At 59.0% G+C, this 18827-nt stretch overlaps 1 protein-coding gene and 1 long non-coding RNA gene across 3 annotated transcripts; one reads left to right on the forward strand and one right to left on the reverse strand.

Moving 5' to 3' along the window:
- Positions 1–3318: 3318 nt before the first annotated feature.
- Positions 3319–6477, reverse strand: LOC131423786 (uncharacterized). Its single transcript, XM_058575561.1, has 2 exons — positions 6271–6477; positions 3319–4710 (listed from the first exon to the last, which is right to left on the reverse strand). The coding sequence occupies exons 1-2, from the start codon at positions 6354–6356 to the stop codon at positions 3957–3959; spliced, it is 840 nt and encodes a 279-aa protein (XP_058431544.1). The 5' UTR covers positions 6357–6477; the 3' UTR covers positions 3319–3956.
- A 136-nt stretch (positions 6478–6613) lies between these two features.
- LOC124085626 (uncharacterized) lies at positions 6614–11674 on the forward strand. 2 transcript variants are annotated; one of them, XR_009225839.1, is made up of 6 exons: positions 6614–6720; positions 6874–7032; positions 7629–7883; positions 8684–8754; positions 9722–9988; positions 10173–11674. It is a non-coding gene; the product is annotated as an uncharacterized LOC124085626 (long non-coding RNA). The 2 variants fall into 2 exon arrangements; XR_009225838.1 differs by having other exon boundaries at positions 9828–9988.
- Positions 11675–18827: the final 7153 nt, after the last annotated feature.

Genomic DNA, 18827 nt, shown 5'->3' on the forward strand with positions numbered 1-18827 from the left:
GGCCGTGGAGGCCAGAGGCCAATGCCATCGGCACAGGGAACCTGTCCGTCGGGGTGGGGTCCTCTAAGTTACTCTCGTCCTTGGATGGCGCTGTGGGAACCTGTTGTGTGCAGGAACACGAGACCCCTGTTCCTGAGGCCACACTGCACCAGTCCCCGGGAGGGGATCGGGGTGACAGCCAGTGCCTTTGGGTTGTGTTCCTTGGAGGTGGCTGCAGACAGCCTGGAAACAGACCCTGGTGATGGTCACTAGTGTCCAGGCCACGCCAAAGCTCCTGGAATCGCACGCGGGGCGAACGCCTTGGGGGGCGAGTGAGGTCTCAGTTTGAAATGACACCTGGCTGTGGCTCTCTCCTGCCTGCTGGCCGTGGCCGGGGCAGAGGTCCCGCTCTCTCAGGTTCCGGGGTCTGCCTCCTGCCTCCTGTGACCAAGGACCCATTTCCTGGGAGAAGCTGCTGTCCACCTGTCTCTGGCCGGGCTGGCCGGTCCCGCTCCTCTGCCCTGGGGTGCCCAGGTCACAAAATGGCTGCAACAGCACGAGTCATCAAATCAGTGGAGAAAGCTGGGAAAAGGAAGAATGTAGATGTCAATGACATCTGTCCCTGTTAGCCTGGAGTGGGAACCTGTCCCCGGCTCCAGCAGACTTCCCCTGGCGTTTTGTTGACTAGAATCGTGGGGTGTGGCTGCAGACGGGTCTGGAAAGGGGACGACTTGGTCTTCCCAGCCCTGAGAGTGGACGTGGAGAGGACTGGGGGTTGGATTGGCGGGAGGAGAACAGGGGAGAAGGTGCTCAGCTCTGTGTACCCATCCTGGTGTCCCATCCAGAGCCACCTGACTCGCCAAGCGGTTTTTGATGACAGAAAGTAAGATGAGTTGTGATCACGGGGCGATAAGGGTGTCTTCAAGGCAGCAGACCCAGGGACAAAGAAAAGCCACAATCCAGGGAGTTTCTGAGGGTGAAATGTCCATTTTATAGATGAGAGAGCCACAGAGAGGCCAAGCGACTTTCCCCAGGTCTCACCAGCAGCCAGAGGCGAGGTGCCTGGCCGGGGCTGCGGGAGTGGGGACCTGAACCCATCTGGCCAGTGTCCATGCCAAGCTGTCAGGATCTCGGTCCTCGGGTCCCAGTGGCATAACGGGGATCTTGCTGCTGACGCTCTGAGCCCAGTGCTCCGTCCTGGGCCCGTGCCATCAACCCCGATGTTACTGTCCACCCTGACGTCCTCCGCGGCGCCTGGTGTTTGGCTGCGCTTCGTGGGCTCCCGTGCTCCACGGAGCAGGAGAAAGAATCTCACTGTTTTCACCCCGATTCATTCAGGTTTCTTCGTCTACAGTTTTATGACTCCGAGACGAAGCTTCAGGGTCTAAAGGATTGTCCCCAACGAGCAGTGTCAACCAGAGAGCAGCACGCTGTAGACTATTTTTTAAAAAACTGTTCAAAACATGAACCACTGGACAGGCCGTTAGTCCAAGGGAACCGTCATGGGGATTCTTTGGCCAGGAGGGCGCACTCTGTCTGTATTCTCTGAATGGGGGTTTCCACGCCCAGGAAGAAACCTGGGCACCTCGGGGGATGGGGCAGCCCCTGGTCTCTGGCTCTGGGTGAGGCACCTGCACATGTTAAAGCTGGAAAGCCCAACACCCCCTCCCTGTCCCCAACTGGTGACTTCCCAGGAGGCCCCAGGAGCTCAGCTGAACGCAGGAGGCCACAGTCTGGGGTTTGGGGCCTGAAACGAAGACTCAGAAGCATTTCCGCAGTGTCACTGTTTAAAGCTGGAGGAGGAGCTCACAAACAAAACCGGCCCTCTCCGCCCCTCCCGGCCCCTGGTGACTCTGTGCTCTGACGAGCCCTCGAGGTGGGTGGCTCTGACTAGGGGGGTCCAGCTCTTCAGGGCTGCTGGCCGTCTGTGTACTTCTGGAGACGCTTCCCCCAAGCCCTGAGCAGGGTTAAGTGTGCTCTTTTGTCGTGTTCTCCGCACGCCCGAGCCTTGCGCAGAGGGTCACCTCAAGTGCTAACCCAACGCCAGCATTTGGACCTGACCACAGTCCCTTGACCCTGGGCTGGGGCCAACCAGGGGGCATGGAGACAGCTTGGCCGGTGCCGGCTCGCCAGCCACTTGGGACGGGCAGGGGAGGACACTGTCACACAGTGTGTGTCCAGCTCGGTGCTTTCCTGACGTCCTGATGCCCGTGTCCAGCATGGCCAGGGTCCAGCAGGCTGTGGCTCAGCCTTGGCTCAGAGAGGACCCACTCAGTGCGGGAACTGGGGAAGCCCTGGGTCCACCCCCTACAGGCTGCTTTAGGATTTGTCATTATTGAGAGGGTCTGAGGCGGCTGTGACAGGAAGCACACAGAGGTGACAACCACGTGGCCGTCTGCCCAGGCTCGTGGGCCCTGAGCAGGCAGGGCCTTCCTCAAGCTCCCTCCTCCTCTGGGGCTCCCAAGAGATCATTGGTGCCATGTCACCTGTACAGATGCCACGTCCCCTGCCCGCCCGACAGCATGGCTGTGCAAGGTCATGGACTCCTTTGGCAGGAGGGGTGCCAGTGTCACAGGTGTGGAGAGGGCACGGGCAGTCACATAGGGTCAGAAGGGCCCGTGCCTGGTCCAAAATCTCTTTTACCAGCTTGAGGTTCTCGGTGACTTTTAAAAATGTGTCCCTTTCAGATACATGTGACAGTAGAGTGCACTTTGACATGTCCTGCATCCACGGGGTACAACTTATTCTAACTAGGATTCCACCCTCGTGGTCGTACGTGACGTGGAGATTCCCTGTGGCGTGTTCACATGTGACAGAGGAAAGTGGTGCCCGATTCATTCTGCCGTCTCCCCCCTTCCCATCCCCCTCCCTGCCCTCTACTCCCCTTTGTCTAATCCAACGAAGTTCCATCCTTCCCTCCACCACCCCTAGTGTGAGTCAGCAGCCACGCAGCCGGGAGAACACTGGGCCTTTGGGTTTGGGATTGGCTTATTTCACTCAGCATGATAGTCTCCAGTTCCGCCCATTTACCAGCAAATGCCATGATTTCATTCCTCTTCATGGCTGAGTGATATTCCTTGTGAACGTGAACCACATTTTCTTCATCCGCTCATCTGCTGAAGGACACTAGGTCGGTCCCACAGCCTGGCTATTGTGAATTGAGCTGCTCTAAGCCCTGCTGTGACTGCGTCACAGTGGCTGCTGATTTTCTCAATACCTCTGCAGCCAGTCCTGCCCGTTTAGCAAATGAAGTATACGAGTCCCAGTTAGACGTGCTTTTACTTGTTAATATAAGTATATCCCATACAATATTTGGGACCTAGCGACGCTAAAACTGTGTCACTTATCTGAAATTTAAATTTCACCGGGAGTCCTGATGCCCACTAGCTCCATGTGACGGGAAGGAGGTGTCTGGCCTTGTCTCGGGACTTGGCCTGGAAGCCACCAGCTCTGAGTTCAGGAGGGAGAGGGGCTGAGCTTTGTCTCTTTGTAAAGTTGGTCTTGAGGGGGGACACACCAGCCAGGGACTTCATGTGTGCAGCGCCCGGCCCAGGGCTCACTCACCTGTAGGCGGGAGGTGCAGGCTGCACCATTCAGACCCGCGTCTGTGCCTGGGCTCAAGGCAGCCGCAGTGGCCTCCGGGAAGCAGCTGGTGTGGGAGGAGGGGACGGCGGGAGGGGACCGGAGAGCACCGGGAGGCACCGCAGCCCGGGGGTGAGGGGAGGCTGAGCGCACCTACAGCAGGCTTCCCAGAGGGGACAGTTGGTGCCGGTCATGGGTCCTGTTCAGAGCCCTGCCCCAGGCCAACTCAGGGTCAGCCCAGACTCTTTGTTGGACAAGCTCTGACCTGGGCACCTAAGTGTCACGGGCCGGGCACACAGGGGACAACAGGGGCAGGGCTGGGAGGCCGACGGAGTCTCCTGGTGCTGTGTGTGAAGCAGTCTGATGCTGAGGGGGACGCAGGTCTCAGGCCCTGGTCAGCACATGCAGCCCCCAGCTGCTTCCAGACCTCCGGGGCTGAGCAGGAGGAGGGTCTGCAAAGCCTCTGTGGGTGTAATAAGAAAGGCTGAGAAGCCAGCCACACCCAGGTCCGTGGATCTGCCTAGCAGGTCTAAGACCCCCTCCATCCATGCAGGGACAGTGCCCGGGGCCGCGACGGGCTTGAACAGGGGGATAGAACAGGGCAGTGCTGCTTTGCAGAGCAGGCAGGGAGGGCTTCTGGGAGGAGGCAGCATGCCAGCAAGGACTGGAAGATGGAAGCTGTCATGCAGACAGGTGGGGACAGTGAGCCGAGGCCAGGGCGGAGGAGCTCTGAAGGCTGGAGGGTGACCAGAGGCTCTGTATCTGGACGACACTGATTGTCTTACAAGACGTTGCCTCCCATGGCACATCTGAGGAAGCTGAGGTCGGACGCCCAGCGTCCTGCACCAGTCGGGGCAGCGGGAGAAGCCGGCAGCACGTGGCTGCTCAGGGCTTGTCGCCGGAGCCGGGGTGGCCATGGGGTCTGGCGAGGCGGGGGGTCCCCGCGGGGCAGGTGCTGGCCCAGGCTGGTGTCTCAGGGCCGAGGCTCGAGGCTGCTGCACAGAGGCTCCTCCTCCCCCGGGGACAGCCCCGCGCTCAGCCTGGTCGCCCGCTCCTGACCACCCGCCAGGATGGAGGGCGCGGGGGCTGCCGCTTTGATCCCAGCGTTGCTCTCTGCAGTCGCCCAGCGAGTGGCTCGTGAAACCCAATCTGTGGATGGGAAGGATTTTATGGGGGCTTCCGGCAAATTCCAGGGCACAACTTTACAGCCCTCGGTTGCAGGACTTCCCTTCCCACCACATCCCCCCTGGAGGGGACAGAGGCTTCCAGGGGGGGCACGGAGTCAAGATGGGGGGCCCAGCGGGAACTGAGGGGCCGGCAGGGCGGCTGGGTGGAGGGGCTCCAGAGCTGTGCCCCAAGTTGGGCGACTCCAGCCAGGGCTCTGGGGACACCATGGGCCCCTCGTCCTCCACCAAGAACTGGCCCACATCCGAGGAGGCCCAGGACACCTCAACACCCACCACGTAGGCCCTGGGTGGGGCCCTGGGGTCTGTCCCTCCCCAGGACGACACAGGATGGGGCTGGGGGGCCGGCCACGTGCACGGAGAGACCCAGGGAGACCCTGCGAGGAGGCCAGTGGGGGGGTGGATGGAAATCCCTGGGGAGGTGCCATGATGGGGGACTCGGGGCCACAGGGAGACACAGAGAGATAATAAGGGGGGAGGGGGGAGAGGGAGAAGGGGGAAGGGGAGGGGGAGAGGGAGGGGGGAGAGGGAGGAGGAGAAGGGGGAGAGAGGGAGAGAGGAAAAAAATAGAAGGAGTCAGAGACACAGAGACAGAGGCACAGGGAGACACAGAAGGAGACACAGAGATAGAGATGGAGAGAGAGAGAGAGAGAGAGTGAGATTGAGGGAGGCAGAGAACAGAAGGAGACGACAGACATAGAGAGACAGAGACAGAGGCAGAAAGGCACAGTGGGACACGAGGAGACAGGGCGGGAGAGCAAGAGCCGCACACCCGGGGCAGAGCTGCAGAGACCGTGACGCAGGGAAGGGGAAGGGGTGGCCCAGCTGAGGGAGGGAGGGGGACCCTGGAGAGACGGAGATGCGAGGGACGGAGGAGAAGGGGCCACAGAGACCTCCAGACAGTGGGAAGTCGGGGCCAGCAGGGACCCGCGAGGGTTGAACTTCACCTCCAGGCCAGGAGCACAGGCGTGGACTGTTGGAAGCCACCAGGGTGTGGCAATTTGTGACAGGAGACCTGGGCTCTGGAGCTGGACTGCTGGGATGTGACCCCAGCTCTGCTGCCTGCTGGTCAGCACGCCCCGTCCAGCCTCAGTTCCCCCCTGCCAAGGGGCATCGGGGAGCGGGGACACACCAGGGGCTCACTGGGACCACCCAGGTCATCTTGGGTAGCCACTTCTGTGAGGTCCCTGTGGCTGTGTAACTCAGATGCCCACGGGTTCTGGGGACCAGGACGTGGACAGTTGGGGCACTGTCTACAGCTTCTGGGTGAATCATCTCCTCTGGCCCCTCGAGCTGGGAGTGAGCTGTGATGCCCACTCTTGCTCGGGGACGTGGCCATGCCGCATTGCCTGGTTCAAGCATCCCTGCAGGGTCAGGAGGGTCAGGACACACTCCAGGGACCCCAGGTACAGGAGGCTCCTTTGAGAGTGGCCAGCCCAAGGCTTGTCCCTTGCAAGTGGCTGCTGCCCTCTGCTGGCTGCTTGGGGGATAGGCGCCTGCTTCTACAGGGCTACCTGCTGCTCACCTGGCTGGCGAGGGGAATCCTCCCAGGCTCCGTCCTTGGGGTGACCTCAGGCCCGTGCACCTCTCAGCTATGGTGGGTGCTGTCATGGGAATAGGTAGCCTCCCAGTGAGGACCAGCTCAGTGTCCCCAGCTCTGGATTGGGCAGCCCACTGTCCAGTGTTGTTCCAGACCCGGCTCTGCCACTTCCTGGCTGTGTGGCCTCGTACAGTTAATTTTCCCTGAGTTTTGGCCTCTTCTGGAAGAGGGATCAAGGTCTGCTGGGCAGGCACCGTGTGCCAGGCCACGCTGGACCTTTGGTCAGAACCACCTTTGATCTTAATTGTTCTCATTAAGGCCCAGCAGTCCGGGAGGGAGGCACCGCGGTGATTCCATTTTACAGAGGAGGACACTGTCTTGGAGAGTCGGAGCCTCCTGCCCCAGACAAAGCAGAGAACCAGGGAGCAAGTCCAGGTCTGTGCCACCCACCGCCCCTTCCCAAGGCCCACGTGCCCCTGGGTCGCTGGTCCCAGCAGAAACCCAGATTGGCCAACACATGTTCTTGATTGTTTTTTTTTTTTTAAAAGTAAGAAAGAAAGGCTTTAACAAAAGTGTTTTGTTCTGCAGATATTTCCTTCTGCAGTACTGGTGGCCACGACCTTGAGAGAGGTCCTTGGAGGCACGTGGTGGGCACCCAGCCTCTATGCTGGACACCATGGGAGTCTTTGGCAGTCCTTCCCATCCAGTCCCCTGCCTTGACGTACAACCCACAGCAAAGGTCCCAGAGTAGGTGGCCCGCTCCTAGACATCTCAAGGAAGACTTCCCGCCGTCCCGCGGAGCCCGCCACCCACACCCGGGTTGCACAAGGTCCCTTGCGTGGTTACTGAAAGCTCTTTCGAATTTTAACAAAGCTCCTAAAACCCGTTCTCATCTGCGGAATTCGCCTTTTGTGAGAACGGGAGCAGGGCTTTGATTCTAATTAGCAAACCACAAATCCCGTCCGCAGCCTCCCTTGCAGGGTGAGTCTAACAGCACGAGGTCCCTCAGACGGCTCGGGGAGGACCGGCCACTTAGTGCCCCATGCTTCAGGTCTGTGGCCGGCTGCGTCCTCACTATTGCAGCAAAATGCAGCTGCATCAGGGACGGAGTGCGCCGGGCGCTGAGGGAGCCAGTGTGAGGGTTTCACCGGCACCATGGCTCTGCCTGTTCCGTCCCTCCTCCCTGTTTTCTTGTTTTTAAATGGCTTATTGGCTTTTAGTACGGAAAACTAAATAGTCTGTTCAAGAACTATACGGAGTCATCCCTTTGCAAGTTTATATGTTCAGATCATCAGTTAATTCTTGTTTCTTTTTTTTTTTTATAATTTTGGTTTTTGTTTTAGGTGGACACAATATCTATTTATTTTTATGTGGGGTGCTGAGGATCGAACCCAGTGCCTCGAACATGCCAGGCCAGCGCACTACCATTTGAGCCGCAGCCCTACCCCTCCCTGTTTTCTTGATGGACAAGACCAGGTGCTCGGGGAGGGCGTCCCCAAACTGGGCACCATCGTGTGTGAGTCGAACCCAGTCTCAGCCAACTTTCTGCAAAGGAGCATCTAGTCAGCGTTTTGGGCCACGGACACCGTTGGGGCGAAGTGTGTGGCTGTTCACAAAATACAGGTGGAGGGTGGACTCGGCCCCCAGCCATGGTTGGCTAACCCCTGGCCTTAGCGATTGGGTGTACTACATTGGTCTTTCTAAGGGTTGTTGGGAAGTTGCATGGGCTAGGTTCTGGCCCATGAGCCCTGAAGGTCACCTCCACTACAGGAATTTGGGGAGAGTTTCTTTAGTTTAAAGAAGACATTCTAGATGGAAACTTTTCCTGCATGCAGCTGGTGAGAAGGTGATAGGTGGAACCAGTGCAGCTCTATTGTGCCACGAGGAGAAAAAAAACCTAGGGTCAAAGTTGACACATGGAGAGTAGAAAGATCCTGGGCCTCCCGAGTCCCTCCATGATCCACCTGGCACTGATGCCTTTCTTAGGACTCACAATGCAAAACTGTAAAGATTTGTATTATTTAAAGCATCTCTAGTAGAAATTTGTTTCCTTATGGCTTAAAAGTCTCCTCATTGAATTCCTAGCCTACCTGGATTTATCTTACCTGGTGCCAAGTAGGAGAAATAAAAATCTGACTTAATTCCAGAAGAAAATCAGCAGCAACCTGTGAGTCAGCCCAGTGCATACAAACCACAGGGGCTGAGTGTACCAACGGGTGGCTTCCCGGCAGGAGTTTTGGATCTGTGTGCTGTTTACGAATCGTTCCCTGCTGCTTTACTCGGATCAGGGTGGAAGTCACTGTTATTTACGACTGAGAGCACCAGGTAGACTTTCCAGGAAGGTACCAGTGTAGGGTGCCTACAGTAGGTGCTCAATAAACACATGCCTTTCTTTCAGTTCTTTCTGTTGGGACCACCACATGCTGTCCCCCAGGACGGGCCCCTGAGTAATGGGGTTTCACCTCAGAGGTGAGCAGGATCTGTCTGCACTCAGCATACCTATGGCGCCGTTGCTTGCCCTCGGGTGCTGGCTGGGGGCATCCTGGGGAGATGTACCCTGGCCTTGCCACTCCTGCTTTGGGGGAGGTGCCAGCAACAAAGCAGGTTCCCTCTCTAACACCAGAGCCCCCCAGCCCCGGGCCTGGCCACTGTTCTTCAGGCTACAGAAGAAGAACTTCCCACAGTTCCCTGAAGCCTTTATGTCCCTTTGTTATTCAAATTAAAAACAAAACAAATAAAAGAAGGAAGAAAGAGCCCCTCCCTGGAGCCACAGGATTGTCCCAGTGTCCCAGTGTCCCAGTGCCGCTGGGGTTGGCCCAGAGACACACTGAACATTGCCAAGGCCTGAGGCGGGGCTTCTCAGACCACGGTGAGGTGCAAACAGGACCCAGACTTTGCACAGCCTGGGGGGCGTTTGCACAGGGGGCCTTGGGCAGCCCTGCCCGAAGTCCCCTCACCCTCAAACCTGGTTTCCTCCCAATGCAAGGGGGTCGGACAGGAGGACCCAGGCCAGCGTGGCATTGCCACAGGCCAGGGGCCTCCTGTGATGGTCAGGGGCCACGGTGCTTGGGTTGTGCAGCCTGACCTGCCCCCTGTCCTGCGCTCCTTAGGGGCCCAGGCTGGTCTAACACCCAGAACACGTTCCCAAGGGTGGGGACCTGTGCTTTTGTACATCAGGCCACCCAAGTGTCAGTGGTTTCTGCTGCCTCTGGACAGAGCCAGGACCCCTTGGCCACCCTGAGAGTCTTGATATCACCCGGCTGTGGCCACCCTACACAAGTCCCTGGGCTGCAGGGCCGAGCGGCCTGGGTGGGTCTCTGGGGAAGAATGACCACACAGATCTTTTGAGAAACCTGCAGGCGTGAGCTCCGGGGGACGGGAGAACACACTGCCATGGACAGGGGCCTGAAACCGCAGTGGGTGGACGCCTCTGCAGGGAGAAGGCCCTTCCTGTTCTCCAGCCACCGTGGGTGTCCAGGCCCTCAGGCCGCGGCAGGACGGTTCCAGTCTCCGCTGGTCTCCTGGTGTCTGTCTCTCCTCAGGACACTCGCCATCGGAGCCCCCCACCCATTAGTCCAGGACAATTTTACCTTGAGGCTCTTGGTCACATCTGCAAAGACTCTTCCCGATCAAAGTGACAGGCTCAGGCTCTGTGATGAGAGTGTGGACAGACCTTTTGGGAGGCCACCGGTCCTTTGCACAGGTGGATCGGGGTGTCCTTGATCTTAGAAAGCTTGGGCCGATGCTGACCATGGCTCAGGTTATTTCAAGTGGCTCTTGGGCAGGAGGGAGGGGGCGCGCAGGGAAGGGAGAGCCAGGCGTGGTCTCGGGGTCTGGGGGACAGGAGGCTTCTCTGCCTTGTTCCTGACGCTTCTTCCTGTGTTCAGAACCATTTCCGGTGGCTCACAGTGACGGCATTGACATCATGTGACAGCAGAGGCTCCTGGGGGCCGGGCGCCGGTGACCGCAAGGCCGTCTCTTCTGGAAGCCCCTGGCCTGAGTCTCCGGCCAGGGCTGGCCAGCTCCTCTCTCCCAGTCCTGAACACACCCACGCACACGTGAACACACCTGTCTGCACACCCTCTCTGCCCCACATTCCCACGCGCACTCTGTTCACAGGCCCACTGCGGTGAGTCTTATGAATGCTCAGGCCGGTGGGGACTTCGGGGACACTTTGGACACTAGGCACAGACGCTCTCAGCCACCTGGCCTAGGAGGGGAGGCTCCCTTTCAGAGTGAAACCCAGAGTGACCTCCGCAGCTTCTTCTGTCCTCTCCCCTCCCCTGCCAGGCCCGTGCGCTCTGGGCAGCAGTGTCCTCCGGCTGGCAGAGCCTCTCAGTGCCTCTGACCTGCCCCTGGAGAGGCAGGGCTTGTGGGTCCCGTTCTCTGCTCCAGCCCCGCACCCTTCATAGGGCGCTGGGGGAACGTGGGAGCGAGGGGCTGGGTGGGACAGTGCTGGTGACAGCTCTGAGCCCACCACACCTCCCCCAGCCGGGCCTAGGCCCGCTCCTGGCCCATGACCACAGGGCCCAGGCTTGGGGGAGAGTCCTGCACTTACAGACCCAGGCCACAGTCCCCCACCCCCCACCCCCCTGCTGGCAGCTTCTGGAACCCCCCTGCTGCCCGGAGTCTGTAGGTGCATACAAAGCCATGTTCCGTCTTGTCTTCTTTTTTTTTTGGTACTGAAGATTGAACCCACAGGTGGTAACCACTGAGCCACATTTTCAGCCGGTTCCCTTCTCTTTAAAATGTTTTGGTTGGAGACAGGCCCTCGCTGAGTTGCTTAGGGCCTCGCCGAGTTGCAGAGGCTGGTTTAGCTGATGTGATCCTGCTGTCTGAGCCGCTCCCGCTGCTGGGATTATAGGCGTGTGCCACCGTGCCTGGCTTGGTCATCATTTAAAATGACTAGTGCACAGGCATCTGGGACGTGTCTGCACAGGTGACCTTGTGTGACCTGTCAGCAGATGCTGGCATCCTCAGGAGAGGACGCTGAGCCTTTGTGAGGCCAAGGACCCTCTGGGATTGTGCAGGCCAGGCAGGGACCTGACCCACGGTGGGCTGGGGCTCTGCCTGCCTCTGTCCGGCTTTGCTTTCTCTTGCAGAGGACAATGGGGGAGAAGAGCCGGTGGCCCCTGCTCCCTGCCTTCCTCACCCATCTGGGAGGCTGCTGATTCACCCTCTCAAAGCGTCCTCCGTGGGCCACTCATCCCCGTGCCACCACCATTGGAGCCACCATCTGTCCCCTGGACAGTTGTGCCAAGGCCTCACTGTCTCCCCTGGGGACCTTCCCTCCTGTCTTCCCATGGCCACTGTCTCTGCTTGAACCTCCCCCACTCTGTTGTGAGCGAGCCACACCAGCAACACGACCAAACACACCCGTGTCTTTCCACCGTGTCGAAGTTTATTGAATAACAGTAAATTCACAAGTGACAGCGCTGTCCCCAGAGAAATTCACCAGTTCTCATGGTCACATCCGGTCCACTGCAGGCTCTTTTATTCCAATCTTGATTACTAATATCCATGACACTTGAGTCACACGTCACCCTTTACCAGGTGACATATGATTGCATGCATAAGGTTACATAGATCGTATTTTTACAGAAAGGGTCAAGGTGGCCACAGGGCTTCAGGAGGCTGCACTGAGAGCAAAGCCTGAGGGTCCTTGGGTGGTCAGGTAAGATTAAGAACCAGGACCAGCCAGAGAACTCGCCCAGGACCCTGAGCTGTCAGAGCACAGAGCACCCCAGGCAGGGTGCGGGAGCCAGGCAGTTCCCAGTGAGCCCGTCCAGAGGGAGACTGAGCCCCAGAACAGAGCCTGAGGCTCTTCCCTTGTCCCTCAGATGTCTGATGGCCTGGTGGGCTGCACCAACCCATCTTGGGGGCTCCAGGTTGGGCCTCAGTGAGGGGCTGTTCATTTGGAGGTCTGGGCAGCTGGATAAGCTCATGGGCCTGGTTTTCTGCCCTGGGGTCGAAGTGCCCATCATCCGTGTGCTTCTGACTTCACTTTGACGGGCACAGTTAATGGATCAGCTTGTGCCTGGTGGTGGCTCGGCAGAGGGTGGTGGTCGACTTCTGCAGACAAGGCGTGGAGTCCTTCAGCCTCAGCACTGTACCAGCGAGGAGCACCCATGGCAAAGGGCTGCTTTGTCACGTGGAGTAGCTGGGGTCAGGCACAGCCTGGAAACCGCTGTTCTATTCATCATGGAGTCCCTAGGGGGCTGGGCCCACCTGCTCCCCACAGCTCCTCCCCATCGGATGAAGCCAAACCCCTACCTTGGCTCTGGGACCACTGTCACCCGGCCCCTCCCCTGCCTCTCTCCAGCATTGTCTCCCAAGCCGCCTTTGGCACCCTCACCCCAGCCAGGTGCCTGCTCAGACTCAGCTGCCCCTCGCCGCAGGCCTGTGCACTGGCCACTCCTCCGGTCTGTGAGGCTCTTTTCACAGATGGCCACAAGGACTGCTGGTTGGATCTCAGGATCTGTCACTGCCTCCAGGAAGCCCACCCTGACCACTCGTTCTCCCTATGCCCTGCGGCAGCTCTTTGGAGGTTCCTGGTTGTGTGGACAATCAGCCCCAGGGGTAATGCCAGGGTCTTGTCTGCACATTTGTTTGTGTCCTGTTTCCCAGCTTCAGTGCAGGATCCACGAGGGCCCAGGGCTTGACAGTGACACTCTGTGGGTGAAGCCACAAGCAAGGGTAGACAAGATGGCAAGCTGTCCTCGTAGATCTCACAAGGCAGGCCACATGGTCCTGGAAGTCCCCATCACTGTCATGGACCAAGATGATCCATGATCTGCTGGACGAAGAATCCAGCTGGCTGGACGCTCCTACCCGTCCTGGCCGAGGTTTAGCTTGCAACTGGGGCAGAGGATGGATGTTTCAATTCCAGTTCACGGTCAGGGCCTGGGTCGGGGGAGGCCAGGCACCGGAGCAGGGTCAAGAGAGGGAGCTCCTCCTGTGACCCCGGGGAGTGTGACCTCTGCACTTCCAATTACTGAGCCAGGTCTGGGAGGGGACCGTGCAGCTAGTGAGAAGTGGGCTCCTCTCCCTGATGCCCTTGGGCCCTGCCGGAGGTCGGTGAGTCAGCACCTACCGACTCTTTCTGATCCTGGAATCTGGCACAGGATTTGGCACAGTGTAGGCGTCAACAGGAGAGGCGGCGTCAACAGGAGAGGCAGCGCCACCCAAAGAGTTGCGGAGCCAAAGACGAGATGTGGGAAAGATCACCCGTCTCTCTGAAGCGTCCAGAAGGTGGGAGACAGGGGGGAGGAACCCAGGCCTTTGGGTGGAAACTAGTCCACAGTCTCAGCCGTGGGGTGGGGTGAGGCTGGTCTGTTGAAACTCAGTCCCTTCCCCGTCCCTCCTCACGGGGTGGTGGCCATCAAGACAGAGTGCGCAGGCATTGGGGACAGGAGGTGTGATCGGCTGGAATGCGCACTTCTGGGGCCTCTGAGCTGATCTTGTCCCTAGTGCCAACACCTGAGGGTGCTGACGCATGGTGAGTGGGGGCCAGTGCTGTGCGTGGTCTCGCGGGATTGAAATGCCACCTGGACTAGCCTCAGACACGGGGTCCCGGGAGAAGGCTACAAGGGCAGCCCACGACCAGCCAAGGGAACCCAGGAGACTGGACTCAACACCTCCCCTCTCCGTACCTTTGCCACGTTCTTTTCTTTCTAGAAAGACTGGCTGCCTTGGGCTCTCAAGGCCATCCACCCCTTGCAAGGACTATATGCTACCACCCAAATCCCCAAAGAGCATTTCCCAGGGAAGGACCCTGATTGGCTGGGCCTGAATCCCATGCTCCTCTCTGGACCAGTCAGAGGAAACCAGGAAGTGAGGGTGATGTGACATATGGTGGCTTCTGTTGCCACCGAGTGAGTTGTGTGGGTGCAGGGGGTGTCATGCATGGGTTCTTTTTCTATTCCTAGAATGAGATACTGAGCCAGTGATCCCACAGGTATCCATAGAAGAAGTACATTTGTAAGAAATAATTCATTTTTTAGATATTGCTATGGTTTAGATGCAAGGTGTCCTCCAAAAGCTCCTGGGTGAGACAACGCAAGAAAGTTTAGGGGTGAAATGATTGGATTAGGAGAGCCCTAACCTCATCAGGGCATTGACCCAGTTGGATAACTGGGTGGTAACTGTGGGCCGGCAGGTGTGGCTGGAGGAGGTGGGTCACTGGGGCGTGCCTGGGGGTTTGTGTTTTGTCCCTGGTGAGCGGAGTTCAGTCTCTGTGCTTCTGGTGCCCTGTCTGAGCTGCTCTCCTCTGTCACGTGCTCCCACCATGATGTTCTGCCTGACCTCAGGCCCAGTGCACTAGAACGGGCCATCTGTGGACCGAGACTTCTGAAACCATGAGCCCCAAATAAACTTCTCCACCTTTGAACTTGTTCCGTCAGATCCTTTGGTCACAGACATTCACAGAAGCGATACGTTCTTATTGTACTAAATGCTGCTCATTGAGGGGGAACAAAATCACCCAGGATGCAACTCTTCTGAAGTCCTGACCTTGACCCTGGGCAGCTCCCTGGCTGTTCTGGGGTCTCCTGTGCTGTTCCTAAGTGGCCCAGGGTGCAGACTGGGCCTCTTTTCTACACTCACTCACTCTTGGGGGAGTTGTCCGGCCTCTTCCTGTCACAAAGCTTCCTGAGGGTCCAGGTCTGGCCTTGGCCTCTCCTATCAACACTGGCTAGTGGTGAGTGACCGTCTCTGACACCCGGCTCACCGAGGGCTTCTGCTCTCCCAGCTTGCCGGCGGCTTCCCGGTCCTCCCTGCTCCTGGGGCAGCTCAGCCCTCCTGGGTGCGTCTTAGAGTCTCCATAGCACCTCAGATCTCCCTGCCTTCTCTTGCACCTGTCTGCCAGGGAGGCCCCGGCTTTGCCTTAACCCAGCTCCATGCGGGCTTTGCGCCTCCCTGCCCCCTGCGTTGAGCGACTTGGCCTCCCTCCTGCAGTCAGAGCAGCCGCCTAGCTGGTGGCTCCCCTCTTCCCAGGCCCGCCTTTGACCAGCCCAGCCCCACAGGCAGGGGCCTGCTGCAGTCAAAGGCCACACTGCCCCTTCCTCTGACCTCGGTGGCCTCCTGGCAAGTTTAGAGCACAGGTATAGGATTTCTTTTGCGGGTGATGAAAATTTTCTAAAAATAGATGGTGGAGATAGTTCATGTACAAAAAACTCACTGAATCGTGTCCTTTAACAGAGTATTATGTTATTAAAAAGCTATTGCTGGGCAGGGTGGCGCACACCTGTAATCCCAGCAGCTCCGGAGGCTGAGGTAGGAGGATCTCGAGTTCAAAGCCAGCCTCAGCAACAGGGAGGTGCTAAACAACTCAGTGAGACCCTGTCTCTAAATAAAATACAAAACAGGGCTGGGGACATGGCTCAGGGGTCAAGTGTCCCTGAGTTCAATTCCTGATACCGGCTCCCACCGCCAAAAGCTGTTATTTAAAAAAAATAAATGAGACTATTTTGAGAGCTGGGGGCTAACCCTGACCCTCTACCGTTGGCCTGAACTTAGCCTCCAGGACTTGCCCTCCTCCTCCTCCCCCGCCCCTCCCCCCTGCCTCTCCCATCCTGCCCCTCTGCTTGGCCTCCCTCTCTTCTCTCCGGGGCCCTCCGTCCCCCCGGGGCAGCTCTGTGTTCTTTTTTGACACTGAGTTGGTGTCTGGGGGCCGCCATGACAAACTACCACAAAGCAGGCGGTTTAAGAAAACAGAGACGCCTTCTCCACCATCTAGGAGGCGAGGGCTGCAGGGGTGGGTGCTGCCGAGCTGGCTGCGTTGGGGGCGCTGTGGGAGCCCGCCCCATGCCTCTCTGCCGGCTGCTGGGCCAGGGCAGGTGATGACACCCAGGATCCAGCTGTTGGTGCCAGATCCGGCTGGCCTCCAGGCACCAGCACCAGTGGCTGACCTGCGGCCACTCACGGACCCTAGTGACAGCTCTGGAGGAAAGTCCTCTGGCGTAGGGTAGAGGGTGGGTGCTGGAAGACGGCCGCCAGCTGGCCATTCAGCCCAGGGCTGTCAACCTGACCCCATGCCCTCGTCCCACCCCCACCAGAGCACGCTGCCAGGTCCCCTCTGGGCCTTTGCTTCAGCTGTGTCCCCCCAGAATGTCCTCTTCTCAGCCCACACAGCCTGCAGGTCCTTCAGCCTCAGGGGCAGTGTCCTCCTGTTGTCCTCACCCTGGCACCTCAGCAGGGCCACCTGCGCTCCAGTGGGAATGGAGCTGTCTGGGGTCACCTTCTGCCCCTCAGCTTGCCCCTGCTGGCCAGGCTCCCTGAGATCCCGGCCACCACGCTGGGGAGCGCAGGGTGCTGTTGGCCCCACATGCGCAAAGCCCCGTGGGTGCAGGGGGTGCCTGTCCTTCTTACGACAGCCTCACTGAGCTGTGAGATGGTGTCGGTCACATCAGGAAACGTCTCAGGCACAGAGCTGGGTCGAGGGGCCTGAGAGGTGACCGGCTCCAGCACCTTCTTGCTGTCTGTCAGGGGTCAGGTTGAGACCTGGGACACCCACCCTGGAGCTGGGGCCAGTCCTCAGCCGCCCTTCTCCCCGTCAGAGCTCCTCAGCCTCCCTGAGGCCTCACTGAGGAGGCAGAACAGTGACCTTGACCTTGTGGTTCCCTCCAGCCAGGGAAAGTGGCAACTCCAATGACCCTGATCCACTGAGCAGAGGAGGGCTGAGGACCCCCTTCCCAGCCTGCCCGGGGCTCCCGCTCCCCTGGGGCTTTTGTGAAGACGCAGATGCTCACATAGGAGGGCGGGGGAGAGGTCTGAGACTCGGCATTTCTTAAAGTCTCCCTGGAAGCGCAAAGGGTGCGGGGGCACAAGGCTATGGGGAGCCAGAGGGCAGGAGCTGCCCCAGCTCAGGGCAGCTGAGAAATAGCAGCCCACCAGGCAGCAGTGAGAGTCAAAGGAGCCCTGTAAGGGGGACCCTGAGGAGGGGGGCTGGACGGGGGCGTTCCCTCTCACTCTCTGAGCTGTGCGAACGTCCCCATCCCCTTCCCTTCGTGTTTGAGCTTATTGGTCATCACGCACTGTCTTAATAGCCACAGCTGTCCTCTGCCTTTGCCACCAACTCCTGCTCTACCACAGGACCCTGCCTTGGGAGCACACCAGCCCCCGCCAGGGGCCCCAGCATGCTGGCCACTTCTGTCCCCCAGAGCCTGGCAGGCACATGGTTTATGAATGAACCAAGCTCCTGGGGCACCTACTGTGACTTGGGCGCTCAGAGATGGTCCTCAGCCCTCCCAAGCCCATCTCCGGGTCCCTGCCTCTCCAGCACTGAAGCGCTCCCCTGGGCCACCAGACCCCGTGTGTCTTGGCTGAATGCGATGGCAGCTGAGCAAGCTCCTGGGACAGATGGGCAGCTCTTCAAAGTAGAGAAGCCACCACATTCCTGGGGTGGAGAAGGACCCTCAGAGGTCAGGCCAAGGTCATGCTTCTCCACACTGGATGGGAGGAAAACTCAGACTTGGCTGCAGAGGGGAAGCTGGGGGCTGTTTGGAGACCTTATGCTCCAGTCCCCCAGGGCTGGCTCCAGGGCTTGCAGAATGTCTGGCTTCTCTGTGGGGAAAGACTAAACAAAACTGGCCGAGCCTCTGAACTGGCTGCATGTGGGGGGGCACAGCCAGCCTGCGGGGGCCCTGACCCGGCCCAGACTCACTATCTCCTGACCCTGGTTTGAGGCCTTGGATGGGGGTCAGTGGCTGCCCTGGGAACAGCCCATCATGCAGGGAGGCCAGGGGATGGTGGGCAGCTCAGGGAGGAGGAGGCTGAATCTGCAGGGTCTGTGGTGCTCAGAGCAGAGGCCAGCGGGGCCGGCCGGAGCAGGCCAGGGGCCAGGCGCGCAGGAAGAGGGGCCTCCAGCATGGTCCAGCCGTGATGGCACACAGGCCACCGCCAGGACACCAGCCAGCTCCTGTCCTGCTCTGGGACCATCAGGTCACACAGGTGTCCCCTGGCTGGGCAGGTGTAAGAGTGGTGGGGGAGGGGAGAGGGAGGGTTCTGGGTCTTTAGGACTTTTGTTCTTAACTTTTTGGTTTTTTAATTTGAATTAATCTGCCGCTCCCCACCCCCTCACCTCACCTCCACGGCAGAGCCAGGCTCCGGGCTGTCAAGGGACTTTTACGGCGCACTTGACTGGCCACGGGTGGCCACACGAAAACTTACCATGGTGGGTATGTGAGGGCGGTTCTGAGAAGCCCAGCATTTGGATCTGTGGACGCGGAGCAGATGGCTGTCCCAAGAATCAGTGGATGTCACCCAGTCCCTGAGGGAGATCAGAACTAACACAGAGAAAGGACAGGCTGGCCCTGTCCTCCTGCCTGCTGCAGCTGGGCACCTCTGCCACCTTCTCTGGCCCTCACACCACTGGCTCCCTGGTTCTTGGCCCTTGGTCTTGGATCAGAGGGACACCAGGGGCTTTCCTGGGCCACCAGCTTGCAGGTCACAGATGCAGGACTTCTCAGCTTCCCTGACAGAGAGAGCCAGTCCCTCAGGCTATGCCTGCTCTCTTGGTTGGGTTTCTCTTGAGAACCCCAACT

Source organism: Marmota monax, unplaced genomic scaffold (genome assembly GCF_021218885.2).
Source record: "Marmota monax isolate L192 unplaced genomic scaffold, Marmota_monax_Labrador192_F-V1.1 WCK01_AAM20220418_F8-fsc00014, whole genome shotgun sequence".
Lineage (NCBI taxonomy): Eukaryota > Metazoa > Chordata > Mammalia > Rodentia > Sciuridae > Marmota > Marmota monax.

What these genes read in the sequence shown, in the direction of transcription:
- LOC131423786 (XM_058575561.1), bottom strand. Translation starts at nt 6,356, where the DNA reads ATGACAGCACCCACCATAGCTGAGAGGTGCACGGGCCTGAGGTCACCC. An exon ending in GGATTCCCCTCGCCAGCCAG is followed by an intron (nt 4,711 to 6,270) that starts GTGAGCAGCAGG and finishes TCCCATCCACAG; the next exon opens with ATTGGGTTTCACGAGCCACT.